Raw genomic sequence first — 16,431 nt, 5'->3', positions numbered from 1 at the left:
TGAAGAGAATTCTCAGCTACCAACTGTCATTTTCCAATATCATTCCTTTACTCTGAAGCGACCTATTAGGCTTTTGGAGTTCTCTCTTGGGCATGACTCAAAAGCTGTAAAAATCTACTCAACCAAAAGTATAGCAGAGTGTGGGCTTATTTATCCCTCTGAAAAATCAAGCAAATGTCTTCCTACTGAATGAAAATTTAAAACCTGTTTAACAAAATAAATAAGCTAAGTGACCTTCCTAGAGTTGAGCTGTATAAACAAGACACACAAGTTCACTTCAAACCAAACTAATCCAATACTTTCATTTTTAGCTCAAGTTTTGTCAGGATATTTGCACTTGACCTGGACTCCCATCCTGACCTCAATGCTTTAGATAGAGGAACACAAAGCAGGTTCTTTGAATTATCATGAAATTTGACCCTGACTAGCCATAATCAGTCAAAAAAAAAAAAAAAAAAAAGGCAATACATGAATAACATCCCATGGAGATGGAGACAGTCACCTGGAGGAAACATTGAAGTTTGTTTTAGATGAAGGATTACAATCATATGAACATAGAAGCAACTTACTAAAAAACAAAATTAAGATTGGAACATCAAATTGATAATGAAGTTCCAAGGGAAAGCTGCCTTTTTAAAAAATTTTATTTATTTGAGAGGTGAGTTATTGACAGTGAGGCAGAGAGAAATATCTTCCATTTGCTGGTTCACTCCCCAAATGGCCACAATGGTGGGAACTGAGTCAGTCTGAAGCCAGGAGCTTCTTTCATGTCTCCCACGCGGGTGCAGGGGCCCAAGCACTTGGGCCATCTTGTATTGCTTTCCCAGGCCATAGCAGAGAGCTGGATAAGAAGAGGTACAGCCGGGACTAGAACTGCAGGCGGAGGATTAACCTTCTGTGCCATAAGCACCGGCCCCTGAAAGCTACCTTTTGTAGACTAGATCATTTGGACCAAATTTCCCAGAGGATGAGAAAAAAAAAAATTTAAAAAAACATTTCTTTGAAGAAACAGGAAAGTTAAAAATATAGTAAAAATTACCAGGTCAAGACCTAGGCGATAATGGGGGCTCAGGAAGGCGAACCCAGAGTTTGAGCCTGTTTTTCCCCAAAGTGATGAGCTATGGGGTGTACCATGCAACACACAACCTTCACGCATTCACCACCTCACACTGCAACTGTACAGTAAGGCCTCCTTATTATGGAAGGCTACATTCCAAGACCCCAAATGGATGCCTGAGCCCCAGGAGAGTACTGAACCCTCTATGTCCATACTTATCTATGATGAAGTTTCATTGATAAGTGAAGCACAGCAGAAAATAATAAACTAGAATTACAATATACCATTATAAAAGTTATTTAATACTTATGAATTATTTGCTTCTGAAGTTTTCCATTCAATGATCTCAGACTTCAGTTGACTAAGGGTAACTGAAATTGCATAAAGTACAACAATAGATAAGGGGGACTACTAAACTTGCTTATCACATTTCTATGAAAGAGGCAGATGGGCCACAAAAAGTAGATTAGATTAGAAGTCAGAAGACCTAGGCCGGCGCCGCGGCTCACTAGGCTAATCCTCCGCCTAGCGGCGCCGGCACACCGGGTTCTAGTCCCGGTTGGGGCGCCTGATTCTGTCCCGGTTGCCCCTCTTCCAGGCCAGCTCTCTGCTGTGACCAGGGAGTGCAGTGGAGGATGGCCCAGGTACTTGGGCCCTGCACCCCATGGGAGACCAGGAAAAGCACCTGGCTCCTGGCTCCTGCCATCAGATCAGCGCGGTGCGCCGGCCGCAGCACGCCGGCCGCGGCGGCCATTGGAGGGTGAACCAAGGGCAAAGGAAGACCTTTCTCTCTGTCTCTCTCTCTCACTGTCCACTCTGCCTGTCAAAAAAAAAAAAAAAAAAAAAGAAGTCAGAAGACCTAGATTGAATTGTGACTTTATTTTCATACTGAGTCTGTTTCCTCATCAATAAAAAAATCAAGACAATAATATTTCCTTTGCCTGGTGCTTGTTAAGATTTAATGGCATATGCCTAGCAATTACAGGGTGTTAATTCCACGCCATTATTCTTACTTGTGAGAGTGCTCTCCAAAAGCTGATCTTTTCTGAGCTGGTTCATGGGATTAGTAACAGCAACACCAATAATAAGACTAAAAACTATTAAGGACTTCTTATATGCTAGGCAAGTGTTCTTGGAATTTTACAAATGCTATTGCAGTTCATTCTTCCCTTAACCCTAAGAGGTAGGCATTATAACTTTTAAGATTCATTTGAGAGGCAGATTAAGAGAGACAGACAAAGGACAGGTCTTCCATCTGCTGGTTCACTCCCCAAATGGCTGCAATGGCTGGAGCTGGGCTGATTAGTAGCCAGGAGCCTCTTCCTGGTCTCCCACATGGAAGCAGGGGCTCAAGCACTTGGCCTATCTTCCACTATTTTCTCAGGCCATTAGCGGGGAGCTGGATCAGAAAGGGAGCAGCCAGGACTCAACAGGCGCCCATACGTGATGCCCGCGCTGCAGGCTTCTCACTGAGGCTTTAGATATAAAATTCTTCATCACAAATGATATAATTACTAAAAGCAGGAACTGCAATAGGATCCATGACTGTATGGCTCTACACCCCATGTTCTTGGCCTGTATGCTACCATGTACTTCTGTCCCATTTCGTTATATGTATCTCAATCTAATGTTATCAGAGCTGCTTAGCCTCCTCTTAAAATACTGAGCTTTAGAAAAAAAACTTCCCATAAAAAATTTCTTTAGCATGATCAACATATTCACAGGACCAGAATTTAAATCAGTTTCTCTGTCCACGTGAATAATCTGCATATGACTACATGCATAATCAAAAACACATTGATCTGTGCCAGTTTGGTTGAATCAGACTTTTCTTAAAAGCTTTTAGATCTACACAGACGTTTCAAACAGATATCCACGAGTGACCTCTGCACACCATCATCCTTAAGAACATAACGGTCAGGGCCGGCGCCGTGCCTCACTTGGTTAATCCTCCGCCTGTGGCGCCGGCATCCCATATGGGTGCCAGATTCTAGTCCTGGTTGCTCCTCTTCCAGTCCAACTCTCTGCTGTGGCCCAGGAAGGCATTGGAGGATGGCCCAAGTACTTGGGCACCTGCACCCGCATGGGAGACCGGGAAGCAGCACCTGGCTCCTGGCTTCGGATCAGCACAGTGCCAGCCGTAACAGCCATTTGGGGAGTGAACCAATGGAAGGAAGACCTTTCTCTCTGTCTCTCCTCTCTGTCTCTGTCTCTAACTCTACCTGTCAAAAAAAAAAAAAAAAAAAAAAAAAAAGAACATAATGGGAACATAATGGTCCATCTTGACTCTGATGAGTCTACATTTTAGATGCTCATTGCAAGAATTCATTGAGAACACTTGGAGTTTCCATGCCTGTTATCAGATCGTAAGACATATGGGGCCCTAGATTCCCCAAGTATCCATGTATCTGATGGAGCTAGGAAAACTTCAGTGATACCTAGGATAAGAGAAGATCTACGTGAGTAAACCCCTCTAACAATGTTGTTTAAGAATCTCAAAGAACAGGGAATGACCAAATTCAGGGGGAAAAAGTCTAAAACTACATAAAACCACTGATTTAAGTGTAAAGCAATACAGGATCCTTTTGCTCCTGTTTTTCTCTCTTCCCTTTAATTAGTTTGGATTTTTCAGGACCAGCCAGAAGTTTCGCTATTTTAGGATGTGGCTACCTACTTCTTTTTTTGATCAAGGTCACCAATGGATATGGAGCCGCTACAGGAAGGCCCACATATTTGATGCCCATTTCTGTTTTCTTCAAACAGAATTCATGTCTGGAGACAAAGTATCTAGAATGATATCTGAAATGATTATACAATGTTAGTGTCATTTTTCATGGTGATCCATCTAAGGAATGCATAGTAGTATAAATCTCAAAGCTCTATAGTAATTAGTTATAAAGTGGTATGTTTTTCCCTGTACTGATCCTTATTTTAAATAAATGTCTTTGTCCATTACATAAAGCATTAGTGTGAGTCCATATAGTCATTTATTTTAAAAATATTTATTTAAAGCTAAACTGGTACAAGATGTTACACTAAATACTGTGTTTATAAAGCAAAAAAAAAATGGTGACTTAAATATGGATCCTACCTTCAAGTAGCTTACACTCAAGTAATAAGAATACATATAAATACTGATGTAGAAAATGAAATGTATTTAGAGGTTTAGACAAAGAGATTTAGTAATGATCTGTTTAGCCCTCCCTCCCCCATTCCTCAGCCCCATTCCTCAGCCCCCTTCCTCAAATAACAAGAATGACTTGTCAAAAGTTATTCAAGACAGAAAGGTCTGTCCACTTGTTTAACACATAGGCAAAAATCAAATAGCTTAAGTTCCTTTTAATGTTATATAAGGCAAACCACAAGTTGCTTCCATTTGCAGGGCTTTCTATCAGAGAATTTAGCACAGGTATTCATAACTACAAAACAAATCTATACCTATTCTTGCTAAAGTAGCCCAAGTGAGGAAGAGGAAAAATTCAGCACAATCCCCTGGTCTAAAGTTCTCCCATTGGGCAAGATTGTTCATTTTTGTGAGGTTCCAGAGTCTGGTTTGAAATCTTGCCTGTTATTTTCTAGACGTGGAACCCCAGGGATAGCTCCCATCTATAATTTGGAACTAACTGCCCTGAAACAAGAATAAGAGCACAAGTAATTTGAGAGCTGATACAAGAAGTGCTAATGGGGTTTGAGGAGTGAGATGGAGGAGCCTTGAAGGGCATGCTATTAAGAGTTACTGTTGGCCGGCGCCACGGCTCAATAGACTAATCTTCCCCCTGCGGCGCCAGCACCGGGTTCTAGTCCCGGTTGGGGCGCCGGATTCTGTCCCGGTTGCCCCTCTTCCAGGCCAGCTCTCTGCTGTGGCCCGGGAGTGCAGTGGAGGATGGCCCAGGTGCTTGGGCCCTGCACTCGCATGGGAGACCAGGAGAAGCACCTGGCTCCTGGCTTCAGATCAGCACAGTGCGCCAGCCGCAGCAGCCATTGGGGGTGAACCAACGGAAAAGGAAGACCTTTCTCTCTGACTCTCTGTCCACTCTGCCTTAAAAGAACAAAACAAAACAAACAAAAAGTTACTGCTATAGGTGGCCAGAGCTCAATCCTGCTGCACAGCTCCAGGAGTTGGTGTCTAACTACCCAAGATTTCCTTTACCAGAGGGATGAGGAAGCTGGAATACTAATCTACCAAATCCCTTCAGTCACTGGCTAAGCTTGGTGGCCACACAGCCTCTGCCAAACAAAGGAAAGTCCGCAGGCAAGAAACCGCAGGTGTTCGGCAGGTGGAAACCTCAGGAATGGTGAGAGATGAAGAGAAGGGTAAGCACTCCCAGAATCTGCTGCAAATGTCATACTTCAAATGGACAGAGTGGGAATTAAATCAGGTAACACATGAAAAGTGCTTGTTTAATACCTAGCATAGGATAATACTCAACAAAAATTCATTTTCTTGAATTACAGGGGAAAGGCCTATATTGTGGAGTGTGTATTGAACTCCTTTTTTTCTTTACAAAAGGGAAATCTTCCAGTTAGTGAAGATTATTGGTCTTGAGATTGCTAAAAACTATATGGAAGATTTATTGGTCCTTCTGAGATTGCTAAAAACTGTATGGAAATGATTTTGACCTCGAGTTCAGTCTCCATGGGTTAAAAAGCCATTGCCACTGCTGTTAAATCACAGCAATTAGATTCTATTTCCTAGGAAGCTGGAAAGTATAACCACCCCAAAAGCAGAAAATGAAGCCTATTCCTGCTACTGGTATCAGTGGTTTCATCTGCAAATTCTTATGCCCTGCAGGGAGAAAGAAGAGCTGTGCCCCAGTGTTTTGCACCAAGTACGTATCAGTGGGATCCAAGTTCCTAACTGTGTTAAGCAATCTGCCACATTAAACATGACGGTGGCAGAGACTCAACCTTCATCGCTTCTCAGTGTATCTGTGGCTTTCTCTTCAGAAATCAACAATGGGTAAGGGCCTTCCTATTTATAGGAAATGTACTTCTGGTCAAGGATGCCTGCTCCAAGATGGAAAATCAAGGTCTTGCCTTTTGCTATAACTTCCTGCCCGCAATTCAAACCATTCACTTCTTTTCATAAAAGAAGGCTATAATTACAGTTCTTTCACTCTGTGCTTTACAATTATGTCCTGTCAGTTGTCGGATATTTCCCCACACATTTTATCATCCATGAAGCAGGGCTGTGTCATATTCAGTGGCTTCCAGGCTCCAGTCATGCTGTCATGGTTGCTGCCTGCAGATGCATACCCTGTATCTGAGCTGTTCATATCACATCACTTCCATTGACTTATGACCCATGTTCCTCATCACCTGTTGAGTTAACTGTAGCTTAAAATATCTTAAAATTTTAAGGTAACGTGGAACCAAAAAGTTATTGTGTGTACGGAAAAGCATAGAAAGAGAGCAGTTGGAAGCATAAACTTGAAATCAGTGAAAGCAGCATTCACATCTGAAGAATGACAGCAACCTCATGTTTTCTTGCAAGGCAAAAGCTATGTGTCTTCCAGGAAGGAAGAGAAGAAGATCCCTAGAGAAGAAACTATGTGGCCGGCACCGTGGCTCACTAGGCTAATCCTCTGCCTTGCAGCACCGGCACACCGGGTTCTAGTCCCAGTCAGGGCACCAGATTCTGTCCCGGTTGCCCCTCTTCCAGGCCAGCTCTCTGCTGTGGCCAGGGAGTGCAGTGGAGGATGGCCCAGGTGCTTGGGCCCTGCACCCCATGGGAGACCAGGAAAAGCACCTGGCTCCTGGCTTCAGATCAGCGTGGTGCACCGGCCGCAGCGCGCCAGCCAAGGCGGCCATTGGAGGGTGAACCAACGGCAAAAAGGAAGACCTTTCTCTCTGTCTCTCTCTCACTGTCCACTCTGCCTGTCCAAAAAAAAAAAAAAAAAAAAAGAGAGAGAGAGAAGAAACTATGTGATGTTTTGTTACTGAGACACATACACATACACTAGTATTCTTTGCCAAGCAATATAACTGGAGTCAGGAAAAGTTGTCAGGTCTCTGGAATAGAAGTGGTTTCACTAGTTAAGATACCATACAGAGCTATCGTTACACTACTATACATCAATTTGCCTACAATTTCCTACTGATTTTGAACAGAAGCTTAATTTCCAACTTTTGATTCAACTCAACAGGGAAAAAGATGTGAAACTTTGAGTTTAGTCAACAGGGAAAACTTTCAGGATGGATATTAAGGTTCAGAAAAAAAAATCATGAAGGCAACAGCAACACATTCTAAAGAAGTGCTGTATCAATCACATTCTTCCCGACAAACCATACAATGTCATAAGAAGAAACACAGACTGGGGCTGGCACTGTGGCACAGGGGGTTAACACCCTGGCCAGAAGTGCCAGCATCCTATATGGGCACCGGTTTGAGACCCGGCTGCTCCACTTCCTATCTAGCTCTCTTCTGTGGCCTGGGAAAGCAGAAGATGGCCCAAGTCCTTGGGCCCCTGCACCCACATGGGAGACCTGGAAGAAGCTCCTGGCTTCTTCTTAAAAATTCTGAGTGATAAAAAATGTTACACTATAGTTAACTGACAGGAGTTTTTTTTCTAATTGGTCTATAAAATAATGCCCCAATTTCCAGAGGATGGCATCTTATTGTTGACACAGAGTAACAATAACTACCAATTCCCAGTCATCTGTCATGTGCCAGGCACCACATTTGGCACCTCACGTACATTATCTCTGTCAGTTCTCACACAGCCTTCAGAAGTATATAAAGAGTATCCTCATGGAGTCCCATGTGGAACACTATTTTTAAAGTATGGCTTAGCATCTCTGCATTACACTGTTATTTCATTCTTTCAGATGATAGAAACAACACCAAACTGAGTCTGAAATGGTAAAATATGCAAAGAAGGCTCAGTGTGTGGTCTCAAATGCTGAGCTCAAAAACAAGCCATGTAATTTTCAGTTACCTTGTGTAAAATATATAATTTGGATATATATGTATGTGTATATATATATACACACACACACACTCACACACACACACTTCGGTGTCTTATTAAAGACTTTCATACATACATTTTTTTCATTTAATGTTTATTGTGTTTCAGTAAGTCACTTCTAGTAGATCATAGGCAAACTAATGAAGTCCAGATTATGTAGTTCAAAGGAGAAGTACAGTAAAGGATATACCTGTAATGTAGGAAGATTCCCTGTGTAACAGCTCCCAGGGTAACAGTGTGAGAGGCAGGGAGTCTACTGTGCTGAGCGCTCCTGACCTGGCTGACAGCTCACTCTGCACAGACTGTGGTTTCCATCAGACTCCAGGAATGCCTTCATGAGGAGGGCACTGGAGTGCCAAGTTCACACACTGTCTTAATCTCACATTCCTCCTCTGTACCATGGGTTTACTGGTTCCATAAGAACGCAAAGCGAAAGCCAGCTGAAATCAAATCCAAACAGCTACTCTCACCTCTCTTCATAGAAGAGCCAGCCCCTGGGGTGGGGACTAGTTCACCACTATATAGATAAAAACCAATGCTCAGATAGCACCACAACTTGCCTAAGGACACGTAATAAGTATTTGCTCAAAAAGAGATTTGAACCCCTTCTGCCACAAAGTCCTACTGAATTAAATATAATACAGTTCATATTTTCCTACTAGCATTTGGCTTGCTTTCAGCATTTCATAATTATAAATAGAAACATTGTGGTACCAAACAGATTTTAGTTTACCATCCTTACTACATTAACTTCAATACTGATTTCAACTGTAGGATTAGTTTTATGGCCTACATTTTCTTAGAAGACTCTTCTGGGAAGATCCTATCAGAAATAGGAGGGTCTATTTTACTCCATGCTTGTCAGCATCCTTTTTACTACACTTGGCTAAATCAGTAAAAATGCAATATACAGGACAGTTGCTTTCACTTGCACATATTTGTTGCTGATACAATATGTACATTTTCATTTCTACTAAATATGAAGATACGAGAGCAAGTGTGTGTGTGTGTGTATGTGGTGATCTAGTTATCAATATATCTATATCTTTCTGAGAGGTAGAGTTAGAAAGGGAGAGACATAGAATAAGGTCTTCCATCCGCTGGTTCACTCTGAAAATGGCAGCAATGGCCTAAGCTGGGCTGATCCGAAGCCAAGGGCTTCTTCCAGGTCTCCCACATGGGTGCAGGGGCCCAAGCACTTGGGCCATCTTGTACTGCTTTCCCAAGCCATAGCAGAGAGCTGGATCAGAAGTGGGGCAGCCAGGACATGAACCAGAGCTTATATGGGATGCTGGCACTGCATGCAGAGCCTTGGCCTACTATGCCACAGCACTAGCCCTTCTATACCTTTTTACAACAGTGCAGGAGAGACCAAGTTTTCCTCTTATAGAGCCCCTAAATACTTTAGGTAGCTTATAAAAACAGGCATATAAAATGAAGATAATATGATTCCTTTTCAAAAAATGATTATAAAATACAGATATTGGAAGAATGTCTATAATTATGAGATATTATGAAAATACATGGAGTAGGGCATTTAGCCCAACAGTTAAGATGGCAACTGGGACACCACATTCCACATTTGAGTGCCTAGTTTTGAGTCCAGCTCTGCTTCCCATCTGTTTCCTATGAATGTTCACCCTGGGAAGTCAGCAGACGATGGTTCAAGTACTTGGGTCCCTGCACCCACGTGGTAGACTTGGATTGAGTTAGCAATGTCTGGCTTCAGCCTGACCCAACCCTGGCTGTCGTGGGTATTTCAGAGAGAGGGGAGGCAGAAACCAGCAGATGAAAGATTGTTTTTTCTATTTCTCCCTACCTCTCCCTCCTGTCTCTCTGCCTTTAAAAAATAAGATGAACATGATACAAGATTTAGAAAAAGAAAAAAGGAAAAGAAATAGAGTATCAGGCAATCTACAGATAAGTGCTGACATACGCCTAGCCCCTTTAAGTCAGTGGACATGTGTAAGAATTTGTCCTTATATTTATTAGAACACGAGGCAAGCACTTGGGAGATTTTGAAGTACATAATGAGAGCTACATTTTATCACACCCCCAAGTGAAATTCACAAGATGATATAAGCCAGAATAAAAGGGAGGAAATGAAAATTGACCTGCTCTTAAAGAAAGCAGATGGAGGAATGAGCAGAGACCATTACTTTAATAAGGAAAAGGCAGGCACTGCTGGCCCTGGTGTGAGAAAGAGAAGATGCATATATACAGAAATTCAGCTTTCCTAGAATGATGTGGGAGTTGGGGAATCACAAAAAAATGAGTTTCAGAGACAAGAGACGGTGGAACAACGGGACTGATGCTCCCAAATGCTGGCACTGGCGTTCACGCTGAACACAGGGGACAAGAGGGTCACGGGAAGCATGGAAGCGGCTGCATAACAGGAGAGCGCAGCTGCCGAGTCCAGCAGAGGCAAGCAGGGCAGAGCACTGCAGACGCACGGACAGCAAGGCTGCTCTGGATGCCTCTCCAGATGGCCAGGTGGAAAAACAAGGGCCCACGTCAAGGAGGTAGCCTGTAGGCCAGAGTAAAGGACCACACACACACAGATGCCGACACAGAGTTGCACATGGGTATAGATCAGAGGGTGAGCTGGTTTCCCAGGAAAGAAAGTCACTAATTTCTACATGTGTGTTTTTAGAAGGATGCAGTGTCACAGGAATGTCACAATCACCTTTTGCGATCCGTAGACTCAAACTGGGAGGGGAAAAGTATAAGGAAATTGAACTGACAAATTTACTTCAAACCAGGAACCACACTGGTAAGCATTATAAAGATAACACCAATTCTTATTTTCCTCATTGTGGTGGCTTCAATTTTATTTGTTACATGTATTTAAATCTTATCTGTTTTGCAAAGGAGTTAGGGGACACAGGGTGATGCTCCGATTTTTGTGTTTTTTTTAAACTTTTATTTAGTAAATATAATTTTCCAAAGTACAGTTTATGGATTACAATGGCTTTTCCCCCCATAACTTCCCTCCCACTCGCACCCCTCCCATCTCCCGCTCCCTCTCCCATTCCATTCACATCAAGATTCATTTTCAATTATCTTTATACACAGAAGATTGATTTAGTATATATTAAGTAAAGATTTCATCAGTTTGCACCCACACAGAAACACAAAGTGTAATACTGTTTCAGTACTAGTTATAGCATTACTTCACATTGGACAACACATTAAGGACAGAGATCCCACATAAGGAGTGGGTACATAGTGACTCCTGTTGTTGACTTAACAATTTGACACTCTTGTTTATGGCATCAGAAATCTCCCTAGGCTATAGTCATGAGTTGCCAAGGCTATGGAAGCCTTTTGAGTTCGCCAACTTCGATCTTATTCAGACAGGGTCATAGTCAAAGTGGAAGTTCTCTCCTCCCTTCGGAGAAAGGTACCTCCTTCTTTGATGGCCCGTTCTTTCTACTGGGATCTCATTCGCAGAGACCTTTCATTTAGGGTTTTTGTTTTTGTTTTTTCTGCCAGAGTGTCTTGGCTTTCCATGCCCAAAATACTCTCATAGGCTCTTCAGCCAGATCCGAGTGCCTTAAGGGCTGATTCTGAGGCCAGAGTGCTGTTTAGGACATCTGCCATTCTATGAGTCTGCTGTGTATCCTGCTTCCCATGTTGAGTTCTTCTAGTTTAAAATGTGTAAATAATATCAAACATGCCCATTAAAGCATTATTTCATGATACAGATATGAGCAAAGTTTAAAAATTATACATCACAACATGCACATTTTATTCCACTTAGCTCCTATTCTGAGGTATTTCAGTTATTTCAAGTTTCTGAACAGCAAGCATGTCATCAGAAGGGTCTTGAAGACATGCTACATTCAACTCTGGCAGGGTAGAATATCATTCAATTAAATAACACCAGTTGCATCTAACTAGCAATGACACAGGGTATGTGGCCCTTATGAACATGAAACTAACTCTTTTGTGTTTATTTTGCTGGCTAAGATCATGGGAATTACTAAAATATTTACTTTCTGCTCTGTGTTCCCATAGACAGCTGTAATTGTGATGCTACTTTAGCAGTCATGAAAGCAGACTTAATACTGACACCAGACTTCCTCCTTTTGTTTGCCTTTTAAGAAGCAGTCATTAATAATGGTAATGATTAGTCCTCTTGGTCATCATTCAATCCAGACAGCAGGCACAATGGCCCTTACATCAAACCTGACCTGTGACGTAGAACTCTGTAAATCTTTTAAGTGATCCCTGATAAGTCCCTCCACACAATAGAATTTCCTATTATAAACATCTGTTTTCTCACATGAACCATGTTGAACACGTTAAAAATAAGCTTTTCCATATCAGTATGTAAAAGGAATAATCAATCAAAACAAACAAACAAAAAGGCTGAAGGTCCAAGTCTCCTTCCCCCCCAGATGTAAACATCTATCTAAACTTTCCCAGGGAATTTTAAAAGTCAGTACTAGGGAAGGTAATCATTCAACTTTTAAGAACACAGTTAAGCTTCTCTTTTATAGAAAAAAATGATAATATCTAATAAAGGTTTGGAATATGCCTTTAAAGAAAACAAAAAGGCAAAATGTCACATACTGTGCCAATATTCCTTCTAATTCTAGGATTCTATGCAATGAGGTTCCAAAAGCAGTACACTGTTGCTCTTGCATTAAAAACTCCTGTACACTATGAGAAACAGTGACTTGATCAGCCCTTGTCCTGATTGTTGATGTACAATTTAATACTTTATCCCTTTTAGTATTTTTTTTTGTTCTAGTACTATTGGTTGAACTCTTTAATTAACACACAATTATTCTTAGGTGTTTAAATTTAACTGAAAAGTGATCCCTGTTGAATATAACAGTGGGAATAAGAGAGGGAGGAGATGTACAATTCGGGACATGCTCAATCAGACTTGCCCCAAATGGTGGAGTTAGAAATGTGCCAGGGGATTCCAATTCAGTCCCATCAAAGTGGCATGTTCCAATGCCATCTCACTAGTCCAAGTGATCAACTTCAGTTCACAACTGATCACACTGATAGGATTAAGAGTCAAAGGGATCACACAAACAAGACTAGTGTCTAATAATACTAACTGATAGAATAAAAAAGGGAGAGAACGATCCAACATGGGAAGCAGGATACACAGCAGACTCATAGAATGGCAGATGTCCTAAACAGCACTCTGGCCTCAGAATCAGCCCTTAAGGCACTCGGATCTGGCTGAAGAGCCTATGAGAGTATTTTGGGCATGGAAAGCCAAGACACTCTGGCAGAAAAAACAAAAACAAAAACCCTAAATGAAAGGTCTCTGCGAATGAGATCCCAGTAGAAAGAACGGGCCATCAAAGAAGGAGGTACCTTTCTCCGAAGGGAGGAGAGAACTTCCACTTTGACTATGACCCTGTCTGAATAAGATCGAAGTTGGCGAACTCAAAAGGCTTCCATAGCCTTGGCAACTCATGACTATAGCCTAGGGAGATTTCTGATGCCATAAACAAGAGTGTCAAATTGTTAAGTCAACAACAGGAGTCACTATGTACCCACTCCTTATGTGGGATCTCTGTCCTTAATGTGTTGTCCAATGTGAAGTAATGCTATAACTAGTACTGAAACAGTATTACACTTTGTGTTTCTGTGTGGGTGCAAACTGATGAAATCTTTACTTAATATATACTAAATCAATCTTCTGTGTATAAAGATAATTGAAAATGAATCTTGATGTGAATGGAATGGGAGAGGGAGCGGGAGATGGGAGGGGTGCGAGTGGGAGGGAAGTTATGGGGGGAAAAAGCCATTGTAATCCATAAACTGTACTTTGGAAAATTATATTTACTAAATGGAAAATTATATTTACTAAATAAAAGTTAAAAAAATAAAAAAAACTCCTGTATAGTCAGGTGAACACAAATGAACATGAGAACAGGAGTTCTGATTTCTACAGCTCTGTAGAAAAACAGACACAGCTCCTTCTTGCTGTCTTACCATCTGCTGAATATACACTTAGTCATCTCAGCTGTTTCCTATGATAATGAGAAGCAGGTCTTTATGGACATCAGGAGGGGCACAGAAGATTCATCTACCCCCAACCCCAAGTAACGCTCACTACCTCGAATGCGGCTTTTGAAAGGAGTCTGAGGCCATGGGCAGGCCCAACAGGAAACAATTTGTGATTGTAATGTCTATATGGGCCATATGAAGAGGGAGTAGCTGTACTTGTGCCAGCTTCTTGTCTCACCTTTCTATAGATACATAAATCTTCCCAGAGAAGTTCCCGATTCCTGGGATGATGTCTGGACATTGCTGCTCCTAGGATACCAAAATAAGGGCTTCTAAAGCAAACACCATGGCGTAACTTAATGTCAGTCTCCTAACTACTTTTGTTGATGTATTAAAAACACGCACAGATTATTAACGGAAAAATTTTCATGACCAACAGTGCTACATAACAGCACGTTCAGCATAACAGAGCTATTCTGTATCGAGATTGTCCAGTGTGGTGGCCACACATCACATGGGAATATAGAACAGTTGAAATAAGGCCAGTGTGATTTTGTTAATTTTATTTCATTATAACTTATTTAAACTTCCTGTGGCACATGGCTAACAGATGGGGCAGCATGGGACTAGAATGCTTGCTTGCAATGCTGTAGTAAAACCACAAAGGACAGGATTTGTTGTATTTGCTGAAGTATGCTAAGTACACCTAAAACATAGTAGGTACTTAATAACTATCCACTGAGTGAATAAAAGACTGGATAACAACATTTGCCCTATTAAGCCAATCCTGAGGGATGCCTAGCTTTGTACCCTTTGACCTCGGTGCAGCATCATGGGAGGGAGACATGTAGTAACACAGCACTCTTGGATTCATACCAGTAACACAGCCTTCATCGACCTTGGTAGATATTTTCCAAAGAACTTCAAGAAGAGAGAGGGTCAGAGGCATCTTCAAATTCTGCACTGAGAATTCCAATACTCTGAAATAGCCTGTTACTAGCCCAAAAGGTATGAAAAGGTAATCATTTTTAAAAGTTCCTATTAGGTTCTCTAAAGGAATATTATTGTAGTCAAAACTTCAACATCAGGAAGTTGGTAGGGATAAAATTGGATTATCAAATCTACTGATAGAATTGAGTTTAAGAGCTAACCTCTTTTTGGAGATACCAAATAGAACATTTAATGTTTTTCTTAAAGGGAAATGGGATATCCTTACAAAAACACATCTGGCATATATAACTTTCAGCACCTTAAAAAAATTACACATAATAGTTCACAACACCAGCATTTATTTGCCCCCAAGTAGTATTGAGAAGTGACAAAAACAGAAGAGCATTACTAAAGAGACAGATCAAATGAAACAATGATGAATTTTATTCCAAATGTGATAATGTTTTAAACAAAATACTCATAATATGTTACAACAAATATTGCTTATCATTAGGAATAGCAGTTCCTAAATACTTTTGCTTTGGAAACCTGATGCTACTAGGGAGAAAATACCCCAGAGTTGATTTTATTGCATTTAGCCTGCTTTATGACACATACCGTCTAATAACAGCACAACAAGTCATTATGCAGAGCCATTTGAAATGTAAATAAAACATCTCCTAGCACTTCCTCATACCTCCTAATACTTGTAGGGACATCTGACCTTGAGCTGAGAGTCTTCTGAAAATGTTCTTCACATGTCTCAAGTTTTCTCCCTGACACATGTACTCCTCCATCCACCCTCAACCAAACCATCTAAATTACATTCAGATTTTTGTGGTATCATAATAACTTCAATATGGGGGATATTTTCAACATTCTGGTAAGAGAGTCCTTTCTTCCCCACCTCACCCTCCCTTCCAAGCTATTTCAGGTTTGCATATTTCATTTTCACATCTCAGTGGGATACCCATCACATAACATTTATTTGTGAGGTCTAAAGGCATAAAGCGGGGGATTGGGAACTAGCATGTCAAAACCACACACTGTATGTGTGTGTCTTAAAGAATGAAAAAGGATTCTTTTTCTCTCAAGACATATAAGCTGTCTCAACAGTCTAAGTCCAAAGCGAATACCACAACCTAATTAAAGATGAAGAGCATAACAAGCGGTATTAAAATGTCTTTTTTGATTCATTCTTCTCCAAGTTATGTTTTTATCAAATGTCTTGTCTCATTAATGACGCCAATAGGCATAATGAGCACACGCACCTTCTAATCTCAGTTCAGAAGAGCTGTCGGAATGCTTCTCTACGTATGTTGGGAGGCATGATGGCCGAGAAAACACAGGCAAGATAGAAAATGGCGCTCAGAAAAAAACAAAGTCCATTTACCTGCACAAAGGGATACTGATAGACCCGTAGACAAATGAGGCTGCTTTTACAGAGCTCCCGAGTGGCAAATCCCATAATCTCTTGGGAATCAACTCCTG

General features: G+C 41.3%; 1 protein-coding gene across 20 annotated transcripts in view; it reads right to left on the bottom strand.

Moving 5' to 3' along the window:
• BBS9 (Bardet-Biedl syndrome 9) overlaps window positions 1-16,431 on the bottom strand; it is a 438,558-nt gene that overhangs the window by 63,703 nt on the left and 358,424 nt on the right. The window contains exon 21 of one of the 20 annotated variants that reach the window (XM_089315501.1): window positions 14,168-14,319. The exons of the other annotated variants lie outside the window; for them this stretch is intronic. Coding sequence (XP_089171627.1) covers window positions 14,245-14,319 — 75 coding nt within the window. The 3' untranslated portion in view covers window positions 14,168-14,244. Of the gene's footprint in view, window positions 1-14,167; window positions 14,320-16,431 lie in introns of those variants that run through there. 20 annotated transcript variants of the gene reach the window in all.

Source organism: Oryctolagus cuniculus, chromosome 16, assembly GCF_051225735.1.
Source record: "Oryctolagus cuniculus isolate XC-2025 breed Fujian yellow rabbit chromosome 16, ASM5122573v1, whole genome shotgun sequence".
Classification (NCBI taxonomy): Eukaryota; Metazoa; Chordata; class Mammalia; order Lagomorpha; family Leporidae; genus Oryctolagus; species Oryctolagus cuniculus.
The sequence above is the reverse complement of the archived record's forward strand: the minus strand, read 5'-3'. Positions and strand labels throughout refer to the sequence as shown.